Raw genomic sequence first — 12,196 nt, 5'->3', positions numbered from 1 at the left:
TTAGAGGAATTTAATTCAAATATTGGTTTAAAATAAAAAATAAATTAAGAGAACGCATTTAAGCAAACAATAGAGCTGGATCGTTTTTTGAAAACACACAAGAACTCTTTAAGGAACAAAAGGAAGGACTACCCAATAGTTTGTCAATTAATAGGCTTGATGACAAAATTCAGGAACTGAAAAGAACTTCAGAAATTAGTCCGTAGTCGAATTTCTTTAATCACGGATAAGCAACCCAGACTGTTAATTTCTCCTGAGCCATAAGGAGACTGAAGGGCAGAATCCTTCCTTACAAAACCTCTCCTAAGGGCCTGCAAACTTCCACTAATTCCAAGTGAACAGTTTGAATGTAAATCAAATTTGTGGAGGATGAGGGCGGGAAAGAAGCCAAAGACCCTTGCCCTCATTCCTTAACCTGGTTCCCAAGCAGGCAAGAAACTTAAGAGCAGTATTTCCTGTTACAACCACAGTAACCTTATCTTTCAGGAGTGTACATAGTGCCTCAGTTTCCAAAGCGCTTTCTACAGTATCAAAGGGAAGAAAATGAAAACATTCAGAATGAAAGGCATCTGCTATTCACATTGAATTCTTGCCCTAAAATCGAGGTTGAAGACAGTTATTTCCATAGTCATTTCAGATCAGCTCTGCACGAGCTGTGTGATCGCATTATTGCTTATTTACGCCGCAGTAGCACAATTCGAAGAATACGGGCAAGCAGGTCCAGAGAACCTCAAACCCGCAGGCCCAAATCCTAGCTCAAACGGCTGAAGCAAGCAGCCCAGGCTTGGAACAGACTGTCCCTTCCCCAGACTATCAGCAGGAACAAGATTTTAAAAGGCACAGACGTAGCTCCGCTCGATCGCCGCCCTGGAGCGTCCGGGAGGGCAGGAGCCACCGCCTCCAGCACCGCCGAAGGAGGCGGGCCTGCCGCAGCCCGCACGACCGGGCCCCTCCCGGCGGCTGGCCCGGCCCCCGGGGAAGCCCCCTTCGCCCCACCCCGGGCCAGGGCCCGCCCCCAGCTTCCCCGGCCTCCTTCCTGTGGGAAGTGCGGCTCCTTACGCGTCCCCCACCCTCTCGGCTCCGCCTGGCAGCCGCTCCGCCGCGAGCGCCGGCTGGGTGGGCGAGGGGCGTCTGGGACCCTCCAACTCGCTCGTGCGCAAGCAAGCCCGCCTCCGCCAGCGGGCCTTGCCTGGACAACAGGCCGCCGCCCGCCCCCTCGCCACGGGCGAGGTCCTACCTCGCCACCAGTAAGTCTTGGACAAGTCGTGCCAGGTCTGATGCCGGGTGTGGTGAGTGCCGCCCGGGCCCAGGTGCGCCGCCTCGATGAGCCCCCGGCGCCGCTCGGGCTGCAGCACTACCTCCAGCTCCGCGAAGGTCTTGCGGTGCCGCTGCCGCCGCTGGTAGTACAAGGTCCCACCGCGCACCACATAGCAGGCGGCCGCTTTGCGGATTTTACGCTTGACATTGCCCTCCGTGCCCGGAGCATACGGCTCACGCTCGTTTGTCAGGTAGCGAAGAATGGCCCGGTAGCTTTCCTCGCTTGACATCTCTGACGGCGGCTCCCTAAGGGCGCCTGTCAGTGGTGGGGGAGGAAGACAGCGCACTAGCTCCGGACGGATGCAACAGCGGCGGCGGCACTGTAGGGAGGAATGGCTGTATCTGTGGTGAGTGCTCTTCGACGGCGCCCGCAGCGCAAAGGCAGAACCGACGAGCTGGTAACCAGGGGGAACTGCACTTCTCCAGCGCGCGGGATCCGCTGGCGACTGACAAAATGGCTGCTGCACCACCGGAAGTGACGTGATCAAGGGCAGTGGGTGAGGGGACTGAGTCCTGATTGGAGCGCACAGGCTTTCTGGAGTGATGAAGCCATCCGGGTGACGTCAGGACTGCGGGCGGACATTTTGGAAGAGGGTAGGCCTTTCCTTCGAGACCGAAGACTGCTTTGAGCAGACATCTTAAGTCCTGGCAGTTTCCCTTTTCATTTTTTCCTTCTTTCCCTTGCTCTGAGCACGTGTGGGAGTTGGTGGGCTGTTGATTTCCCGTCGGATATACACCAAGGTGTGGAGGAGTCTGGTTTTTTTTACCCCGATTACCTTCGGAGACCCCCCCAACAACGTAAAAGCATAAGATTTTGAGGATCTTAGTAAAATGTAAGCCTATGGACACAAGACCAAAGATAGCCGCATTCACATGTAAATTTATTTTACAGGTAAACGTTTGAAATCTGAGTCCTTCAGTGATAAGAATTATAATTTCCAGACTTAAAGTGTTGGCTCCAAATCAGCCATGGAACTGTCGGGATTTTCCTCGAATGACCGTCTAACATAGGGGCAGTTTTCTATATTTGAAGGTAATGATGTTGGCAATGAGTAGATAGCACTCTTACAGCTTCATTTCCATGTATTTTTGCATAAGCTGGGGGGGGGGGGGGGATTCTCCATTTTACACCCAACATTTACCGAATGCATAAAAGACCAAGGCGACCTGAAATGCATCTTCCAGCGTACAGTGCGGGTCCTGTTTCACATCTTTAGCGGGTAGGCGGGAGCAATGGCCCATGCCACCACCCATCCGTTGGTTGAATCTGCAGCGCAGACAAGACTACAGGCCCAGAACATCCTACTCGACAACTGGGGTCTGGCATTGACAGTGCTTTGCTAGTTCCAGGTCAACCCTCCCCCTCTGCCCCCAGCCTGGAGTCTGCAGTCGCTGGGTCAGGCTCTCTGACACTGCGGAGACATGTTAAGAGGTAAACAGGTGAATGCACTGGGCTCAAAAAATAGGATGGCACCCAATCTCTGCGGTACTTGCGGTTGAGGTTGCGGGAATTGACAGGTGGCTTAGATACTTGAGGCAGCATCCTTGAATAAGATTCTGGCTGTAGGTACCTGAGCTCCCAGACATATATAGGAAAGACATAACCACCAGACCAGGTATTTACTTAGGGTCACTCAACCCAGACTGAGACAGCTGGGGAAAGGAAGAGGAATTAGAAGGTAGAGATGCGTCCTCTCCGCTCTTTGGAGTGGGCCACCCAAAGCAGATACCAAATCAACCCTCCATGAACTGTGCTGGGCCAGCACCATCACGCTTATACTGTGAAATCGACTTCCTTTAAAACTAAATTTAAGGGGCACCTGCGTGGCTCAGTTGGTTAAGCAGCTGGTTTCGGTTCATGTCATGTTTTCATGGTCTATTCATTAGTTCAAGCCCCACCTTGGGCTCTGTGCTGACAGACACCTCAGAGCCTGGAGACTTTTTTGGATTCTCTTCTCTCTGTCCCTCCACCACTCATGCTCTGTCTCTCTCTCTCAAAAATAAACATTAAGATAGCTGCAGCTCTTTAAAAAACAAACAACAAAAAAAAAACTAACTTAAAATAGATTTAAAAAGTTGTGGAAGTGGAGAAAAACTTAAATTACCCAATTCAGTTTCTGCCAAAACCTGTGAAAAGCATTTAGAAGCCACTGTACTTGAATTGCCTTTGGGCCAATGTGGAGAAAAGGTTTTACAGGTGGACTAATTGTCTTCCTGAGAAAAGCTAAACTTGCCACCCTTCTAGACAGGTACTTACTATTTATTTCTAGTTCCTCCTGGGTTGCAGGCTACCCAGGAATCAAGGGCAATCAGAATTGACAGTTTCACCTTAAGTCATGTAAGCCAGAAAAGCAGTGATTTAAAAGGACATTTTTTTCCTGTATCCCAAAATTAGGAATCTAGCTCTGAACTCAAGTTGGGTAGTTTCGTTGGTTAAGTTTCCTTGTTCACAGCTAAATAATGGTCTTATTTTCCTTGTTGTTTCAGAAAAAAAAATTACACAATAAATGAAAAAAATTTCCAAGCAAAACCTTAGAGATTTCTAAGCAAGAGCCAGTGGATTTGCACATTTCTTAAATTGATGTTAGAATTTTAGTTTTCAAGTCCCCCAAAAGGGCTATTTTATTTATTCCTAACACCCAGAACAATGCTTGAATTTAACATGCACTAGACAGAATAATTCTATCACTTTGGATAGCATGGAGGGGATGGGGGGAGGAATGCTGAGGTCTGATTTTTACCTTCACCTAGTATTTCTATATGTAAAAGCATGTTTCTCAAATGAGGATGCGACTTGTAGCTTTCCAACTTGGCAGTGGCACATAACAGGATTTATTTTTTACTTTTTAAAAAATTTTTTTCAATATTTTTGGTGCAAGTGGTGTAGGAACAGAGAGGGAGACATAGATTGATTCCAAAGCAGGCTCCAGGCTCTGAGCTGTCAGCACAGAGCCCCACGTGGGGCTTGAACTCACTGGAGTTCATGACCTGAGCTGAAGTAGACACTTAACTCACTGAGCCACTCAGGCGCCCCTAGTTACTTTTGAGAGGATGAGCACGAGTGGGGGAGAGGCAAAGAGAGAGGGAGACAGAGAATCCAACGCAGACTTGGAGCTGTCATCACAGTCTCACAAAGGGTGAGATAATGACCTGAGCGAAGTCTGACGCTTAACTGACTTGAGCCACCCAGATGCCAGAAGTACAAGCCTATTAACATAAATTACTCTTCCTTGTCACATTTTACACACACATTATCTAGAGTATCAGCAGGCTACTGGTTTTTCTTGCAATTTTAACATGGCTCTAATTCCCAGCTCAACAAACCACCTTGGGAATTTGTAAGCATATTCACGTGCTAACAAAGTTGTACTCTTCAAACTTATTTCTGGAAAAAATGAGTGGTAGGGGCGCCTGAGTGGCGCAGTCGGTTAAGCGTCCGACTTCAGCCAGGTCACGATCTCGCGGTCCGTGAGTTTGAGCCCCGCGTCGGGCTCTGGGCTGATGGCTCAGAGCCTGGAGCCTGTTTCCGATTCTGTGTCTCCCTCTCTCTCTGCCCCTCCCCCGTTCATGCTCTGTCTCTCTCTGTCCCAAAAATAAATAAAAAACGTTGAAAAAAAAAAAAAAGAGCGGCTTAAGAGTACAGTTGAAGTTTTAAGTACTTTTTTTTTAATGTTCATTTTTGAGAGAATGTGAGTGCGAGCGGCAAAGGGCAGAGAGAGGAGACATAATCATACCGTTTGCAGCTATGGAACTGGAGGGTATTATGCTGGGTATTATGCTACGTGTCAGTCGCAGAAAGATGTTTTCACTCATGTGGATCTTGAGAAACTTAACATAAGTCCATGGGGGAAGGGAAGGGGGAAAAACAGAGAGGGAAGGAGGCAAACCATAAGAGACTCAAATATAGAGAACAAATGGAGGGTTGATGGGAGGTGGGGGAAAGTGGGTGATGGGCACTGAGGAGGGCACTTGTTGGGATGAGCACTGGATGATGTAAGCCAATTTGACAATAAACTAAAAAATAATAATAAAGTAGACTTCCAACTCCCTCGTAGAGCCCAACACTAGACTTGAGCTCATGGCCTTGAGATCAAGATCTGAGATTGAGTTGCAGGTTTAAGTGAAGTTGCAGGCTTAAGGGACTGAGCTACCCAGGTGCCCCAAGTTTTATGCACTTTCAATTCAGCTATCAACTGATGGTAATAGGTGAAGGGCAAACCCAATATAAAATAAATGTTTACCATGGAAGAGTAACTCAACAACAGAAATTCATTGAAAAGATTTACTTTTGGGGAACCTGGGTGGCTCAGTCAGGTAAGCTTCCAACTCGATTTCGGCTCCAGTCATGATCTCATGATTCCTGAGGTTGAGCCCCTTGTCAGGCTATGTGCTGACACGCACTAACACAAAGACTGCTTAGAATCGTCTCTGCCCCTCCCTCACTCACATGCCTGCACTCTCTGAAAATAAACATTTAAAAAACATTGTATTAAAAAAAAACCTAGTTCTCAAATTCTTAACTCTATAGTTCAGCTATTACTATGTAGGCACAATATGCCTGTTTTGTTAATAAAAAATTTTTTGAGAGAGACGGGGTGGGGGGAGGGACAGGGAGAGGGAGGAGAGGGAGAATCCAAAGCAAACTCCAGGCTCCAAGCCGTCAGGACAGAGCCTGACTCAGGGCTCCAATTCATGAACCATGGAGATCATGACCTAAGCCAAAGTCTGACATGACACTTAACCAACTGAGCCACCCAGGAGCCCCTACCTATTTTTATAGTAAAAAAATCCACCACAATCTAGTTATAGTCAGATATTTATTTAAAAATCTGATCTGCGAACTTAGCGTTTTCCACCAACTCGGGGTGCAGAAACCTTCACAGGCTTCACAATCTTTTGCTTAGGTGCTGCCTTCGTAGGAGCCTGTAAAAAGATTAACATGCGACATTATTCCATACAAGTTTTTCAATCACTTATGTCCAGATTCTCTATGTATCCTAGATTGCTTTTCTTATTATTTAACTGCATTCCTATTACTCTTAAGTGCCAGCCTCCCCATGAAAAGTTAGAAGTCTACCTCTATAGGATATGTAAATGAAAAACAAAGATACTGTCACAGATTGGAGGAGTTAAGTGAGGAGACACAACTAAATGCAGTATGGGATCCTGAACGGTGTCTTAAGAACAGAAAAAGGACACTACTAGTTCTCTAAAACCAATGGTTTTGAAAATTTTACTATGGTTATTGAAACTGATAACATTGAGAAAAGCTGGGCAAACTCTGCACTATTATTTAAAGCTTTTCAAAATAAACTTTAACAACAAAAGCCACCTTTATTTTCCCCTTCCCCAATTTCTGGTACCAACAGACTTCATTTGGCTCTGGCAGAGGGAGCTCTGAATCAACCACCCAGGAAACCAGTTAGGAACATCATTTTGATTGGGTCCTTGCACTAAATTCCTTAAAAACTTGAAACTTTCAGGGCACCTGGGTGACTCAAGTCAGTTGGGGATCTCTTGGTTTCGGCTCAGTTTCATGCGTTTAAGCCCTGAGTTGGGCTCTGCAATGGCAGCACAGAGCCTGAGATTTTCCCTCTCTTTCAAAAGGAATAAACTTAACAACAACAAAACACCTTGAAACTTTCATTAACCACAATTTGGATTAAAAAGTAAATTTTCTTATGTGACTTTAGTATTATTTTTTAAAAATTTTATTTTTAAGTAATTTCTATGCCCCATGTGGGGCTTGAACTCAATCCCAAGATCCAGAGTCACATGCTCTAATGATTGAGCCAATCAGGGCCCCTCCTCCTGTTATTTTAAATAAGAAATCCAAGACAATCTCACAATTACCTTAGCAGCAGCCATTGCGGTCTTTTTAGATGCTTGCTTAGCCTTTTTTGCTTCCTTGGCAGCCCTGTGGGGTTAAAAATAACTTAAGGCAAAGTGCTTTACTCCTTAAGAATGCAGATTAACAAGGAGCTAGAGTGTTTGGGGAAAGCAGATTATCACTTTCCTTCCCCACCTGCAATTATTCGTAGGATAAATCCAAAGAGTTTGTCAATAAATATTAACCAAGTCAGCTTAACATAGATTAGAAATTGTACAGCAGCCTTATTTGCATATAGAATTTCAACAAATCATTAAGCATACACTATAAGCTTCTGTATTACTAAACCTCAATATTTAGGACTGACAATTTCAATATAGATTCAAGTATCAAAACACAAAACATCAGATTAGATCCCTATGCCTATAAATTCAGTCATAACCTACAATTCATCCCAATAGCTGAAATGCTCATAACAAAGACTTCCTTACCTGATGGCTTGTTCTCGTTGAGCCTTCCTAACTTCAGGTTTCTGATTCCTCTTGGCCATTATATCAGCAAGAGATGCACCAGTGATGGCCCTCTGGAATTTGACTGCACGGCGGGTTCTTTTCTTTTGAATTTCTTCCTATGAAACAAAAAGATGGAAGCACACTTATAAATCTTGTTCATGGATATGGGGGAAACAATTAAGATTTGTATTTTAGTATGCTAGGGCTGATACAACTAAATATCAGACTGAGTAGCTGATAAACAACAAATTTCCAACAGTTCTAGAGACTGAAGTCAGGATTCCAGCATGGTCATGTGAGGACCCTCTTCCTATTGTAGCTGTATCACCACATGTTGAAGGGAGCAAGAGAGCGCTCTTGGGCATTTTTATAAGAGCACTAGTGCCATTCCTGATGGCAGAGCCTCCCAAAGTTCTCACCTTTAATATCATCGCCTTGGCAGTTAGGTTTCAACATATGAATTTTAGGAGTATACATTCAGATCATAGCAATATTCAACAAAAAAATAATTCATGCAATCATTTGAAAATATATAAAAAATATCTATGTGTAAAATACTGCAATATGCAGGTAAGTTTTCCAATTATAGACTGATTAAATTATCTCTTGCAAATCCTGGCCATTTTTTACTATTTTAAAAAGACAAAGTCAAATTAATGAAGTTGGCTGGAGAGTACTTACCTCAAAAGTGATTTTAATACGACTGTTTATGTTAAAGAATTTACTTCTAGAAAAAAATTACCAAACCTCAACTCACCTATTTTGTTTTTACTTAAAGTACTGTCACTGAAAAAAAAGTCAATTGGAAAATGATTTATGACAGGAAAGCTACCAAGTCTTAGGGAATGTCCAGGAATTGAAACTGTAAAATTCAAACTTTTGCTAATAAAAGATACATTAACATTACATTGACCGTTTTAAAGCATTTTTTAAGTATATAATTCATTGGCATTAAATATATTCACTATTTTCTGCAACCACCACCGCTATCCATCTAACTTTTTCATCTTTCCAAACCCCAAGCCCATTAAATAATAACCCCACATTCTTCCCTCCCCCTGCCCAGCCTCTGGTAACCTCTACTTTGTCTTTATGAATTTGCCATTACAGATACCTCATAAAGGTGTAATCATATGATATTTGTCCTTCTGTGTCTGGCTTTACTTTGCATAACTTCTTCAAGGTTTATCCATATTGGCTGTTTGCCAGCCTGTTAAGGCTGAATAATATTCCATTGTATTTATGTAACATTTTGTTATCCATTCACCCACTGATAGGTCATTTGGGCTGTTTCCATCTTTTGGCTGCTGTGAATAATAGCGCTATGAACATTAGCGTAGAAGTCATCTGTGTTAAATTCCTGCTTACGATTCTCCTGGGTACGTTCCTAGAGGTGTAGATGCTGGACACAGTTTCATTTAACTTTTTAAGAAACTGCCAAGCCATTTCCACAGTGCTTGCAGCATCCTAAATTCAGCAATGCACAAGGGTTCCAATTTCTCCACATCCTCAGCCACACTGGTAATCCCCGCGCCCCACCCCTTGAAATCATGACTATCCTAATGGGTGTGTTAAGTCTACTTTCAAATTAAGTTAGAAGTAAGTTTTTCCTTCTAAATTCACACAACACCTAGTGATGCCATTAATCCTGGAGGTGTCAGGAAATATTCCAAGTGTCCTGAAATACTATCCTTACTGCCATGGCACTCAAACCTTCCTCAAAAAATTCCATCACTCCAAAAAAGCACTTCAAGAAGCCTTCAGTCATGAGAACAAAATAGTATGCTATAAGACTCCACTGATGTCTTTCAGAACTAATCCTACAGACATATTCACAACCAAGTTCCCCTAAGTAATTTCTACCCAGTGGAACCCCTTAAATACTTCCGTGGTGCCCTATAACCCAACTATGCATAACGTATCAGATTCTGGCCAGGCAACATTTCAAATTTCAACTCGGCATTACTGTGAGCCTAAGGTATATAAGGAGACACTGTTTTCATCAGTCATGTTCACTTCACTGTTTGCTGCTGTACAGCTTAGGAGCGCTTTCACATACTGTCCCACTTACCATAATTTTACGGAGCGGCAACTGATGCTTAGAGAGTTTAAACTTAAGAGCCCCACCACACCCCCAACATCGAAAGTGCATTTTACTTACCGACTGTCCCTTTTTGTGCTTTCTTCTGTAGAGGACAGTCCAATTTATCTGCCGAGGATTCCTCTTGGAAAGGAATGCCGACTCGCATTTTGCATTAAGAAACTGGAAAACCTGTAGTAACAAGTTCAAAGTAGTTACCTACTTAACTAAAAAAGGCAGAAAGCTGAGCTCAAAACTCTTTTTTTTCCCCCCAAAACTCTTAATTTTCAAGTTCTGTCCCTTCATTTGGCCCACCGAGCCCAAAACGCTTGTGTCACACAACTGGCACAGGTGGGCACCACCGAGGCCTTCGAGTTCCGTCCCGTCTTGTACACAGAGCGGGGAAACTTAAGCTCATTCCGCAGGAAAGGTTGGGGTAATCAAACTCCAGGAGGCATCGGTGCCCGAAAAATAGCGAGATACTTTGATGGTCCATTTCCTGGGGCATTTAAGTAACCCCAACTCTTAATTTCCGACCTCACACTAAATCAAACCTCAAAAACGGTTCACCTAGAGGTTTCTGATCCTAACAACCACAGCACACAGGGTACCGGAAACAAGCCTTCCAGGGACCAAGAATGATGGTGGTAAATGAACACGCTCAGACTGAATTAGACCGGTCTCTCTAAGGAGCACAAGCTACGTTTAGGCGACGCGGCCCTTCACCTTCCCGTCGGTCCTGGCGTAGCGCCTCCCATGTCCAGGGTAAATCTTGTACCCACTGAAACTGCACAGCTCAACCCTGTAACAAAAAGCAAAAGCCCATTAGAGAGGGTGTCTACGGCGAGGAGAAGCCAAACCCGCAGTGCAGGAGAGGTGCTCTGCCCGACGATGGAAGCAGATTGGGACCTAAGACTTTCACTCACTTCATGGCTGCGGCAGCCGGGAAGACGGAAAGATGGTGAAGAGAAAGAGAGGATCATGGGAAGAAGCCTTATAAGGCAGTGAGGCAATCTCCTCCCCCAATTCCCGTCCCTGACCCCGGCGCTTGGTGATGACGTCTACCTCCCGGAGAGACTGATCTGGGTGTTCTCCGCCCCCTCCTCACTCTGGAGGCTGAGCGGGTTCTGTGAGCCAGGAAGTAAACGTCACTAGGCTGGCGGTTGGTTTCCGAATCTTCCTGTCTCTTCTACGGTCAGGTGTCCTAGAGTCATCGTCCTGCTGCACAGAATGTGAACTCTACATTTTATAGTTTTAGTGACTTGCAGATAATACTCCCAGGTAAAACTTAAAGTCACATTTTGCCTTCCGTGTTGGCCCATTATCTCGACCAACAAAATTAAAGTTTAATAATTTCACCATTTGCAAAATAGTAGTGACATCTGAACTGTCTCCCACGCCTTGCTAATCAAATTGTATATGATGCCCCCTTGCATTAATTATAATTAACATTCACTGAGTTCTCTTTCTGTGCCAGGAATTGTGCTAAAGTATTTACATATATTAGTTTATTCAGTTTACAAAATCCCTATTATAAGGGCTGAAGCATTGCAAAATGACAACTGCCTGTCTTGGAAGAGCTAGGTTTCTATTTCTGTCTATTGCAGCCCAGGGGCCGGCTGGCAGTTGCACAGAGAAGGGCAAAGCCCTTGCCTGGAGGCTTGGAAAAGGGAGCTCTAGCCAAGCCCACTGGGAGGATCAGTGCCTCAATTGCTTGAGCCCTTCTGTGGCTAGAAACTAGCATATGATGGGGAGTGGCAAGAGACAATCCTTGAATTGAGTGTTGGAGTACTTGACTAGGAAACAAAAATGTAATGATTGGTCTATGCTACCTACACAAGCCGCTCACTCTAAAGGGATCGGTAACTAGGTAGTGGAAAAAATTTGCAAAGTCCAGTGAAGTGGCTGACTGATGTTAAGAAAGCTGTAGTGGGATGCCCGGGTGGCTCAGGCGGTTAAGCATCCGACTTCGGCTCAGGTCATGATGTCACAGTTCGTGGGTTCGAGCCCTGTGCCCATCTCTGTGCTGACAGCTCAGAGCCTGGAGCCTGCTTCGGATTCTGGGTCTCCCTCTCGCTCTGCCCCTTCCCCGGTCATGCTCGGTTTCTCTCAAAAATAAAAAAAATTTAAAAATTTAAAAAAAAAAAAGCCGTGGTTACTGGTGCCTAGGTGGCTCAGTCGGTTAAGGGTGGGACTTTGGCTCAGGTCACGATCCGCGGTTCCTGAGTTCGAGCCCCACCTTGAGCTCTGCACTTACAACTCAGAGTATGGAGCCTGTTTTGGATTCTGTGTCTCCCTCTCTCTGTTCCTCCCCTGCTTGTTCTCTCTCTCTTTCTCTCTCTCTCTCTGTCTCTCTCTCTCTCTCTCGTAAGTAAACAAACAAACAAAAAGAAAGCTGTAGTTTTGTTGAAACCAGTCTTAAGAATGAGTTAATAGCGCCTGGCTGGCTCAGTTGGT

The 12,196-nt window shown here is 44.8% G+C and overlaps 2 protein-coding genes across 2 annotated transcripts in view; both read right to left on the bottom strand.

The window, feature by feature from the left end:
• ZBTB11 (zinc finger and BTB domain containing 11) overlaps positions 1-2,191 on the bottom strand; it is a 32,591-nt gene extending 30,400 nt beyond the window's left edge. Inside the window, exon 1 of the mRNA XM_025913418.2 lies at positions 1,238-2,191. Within this exon, the coding sequence (XP_025769203.1) occupies positions 1,238-1,547 (310 nt within the window). The 5' untranslated portion in view covers positions 1,548-2,191. The remainder of the gene's footprint in view (positions 1-1,237) is intronic.
• Positions 2,192-6,117: 3,926 nt separating this feature from the next.
• RPL24 (ribosomal protein L24) lies at positions 6,118-10,783 on the bottom strand. Its single transcript, XM_025913129.2, has 6 exons — positions 10,666-10,783; positions 10,466-10,541; positions 9,821-9,931; positions 7,639-7,775; positions 7,171-7,234; positions 6,118-6,240 (listed from the first exon to the last, which is right to left on the bottom strand). The coding sequence occupies exons 1-6, from the start codon at positions 10,668-10,670 to the stop codon at positions 6,160-6,162; spliced, it is 474 nt and encodes a 157-aa protein (XP_025768914.1). The 5' UTR covers positions 10,671-10,783; the 3' UTR covers positions 6,118-6,159.
• Between the last annotated feature and the right edge of the window lie 1,413 nt (positions 10,784-12,196).

The sequence above is a fragment of the Puma concolor genome, chromosome C2 (assembly GCF_028749965.1).
Source record: "Puma concolor isolate L17-30 chromosome C2, mPumCon1.1.hap2, whole genome shotgun sequence".
In the NCBI taxonomy this organism is placed as follows: Eukaryota; Metazoa; Chordata; class Mammalia; order Carnivora; family Felidae; genus Puma; species Puma concolor.
The sequence above is the reverse complement of the archived record's forward strand: the minus strand, read 5'-3'. Positions and strand labels throughout refer to the sequence as shown.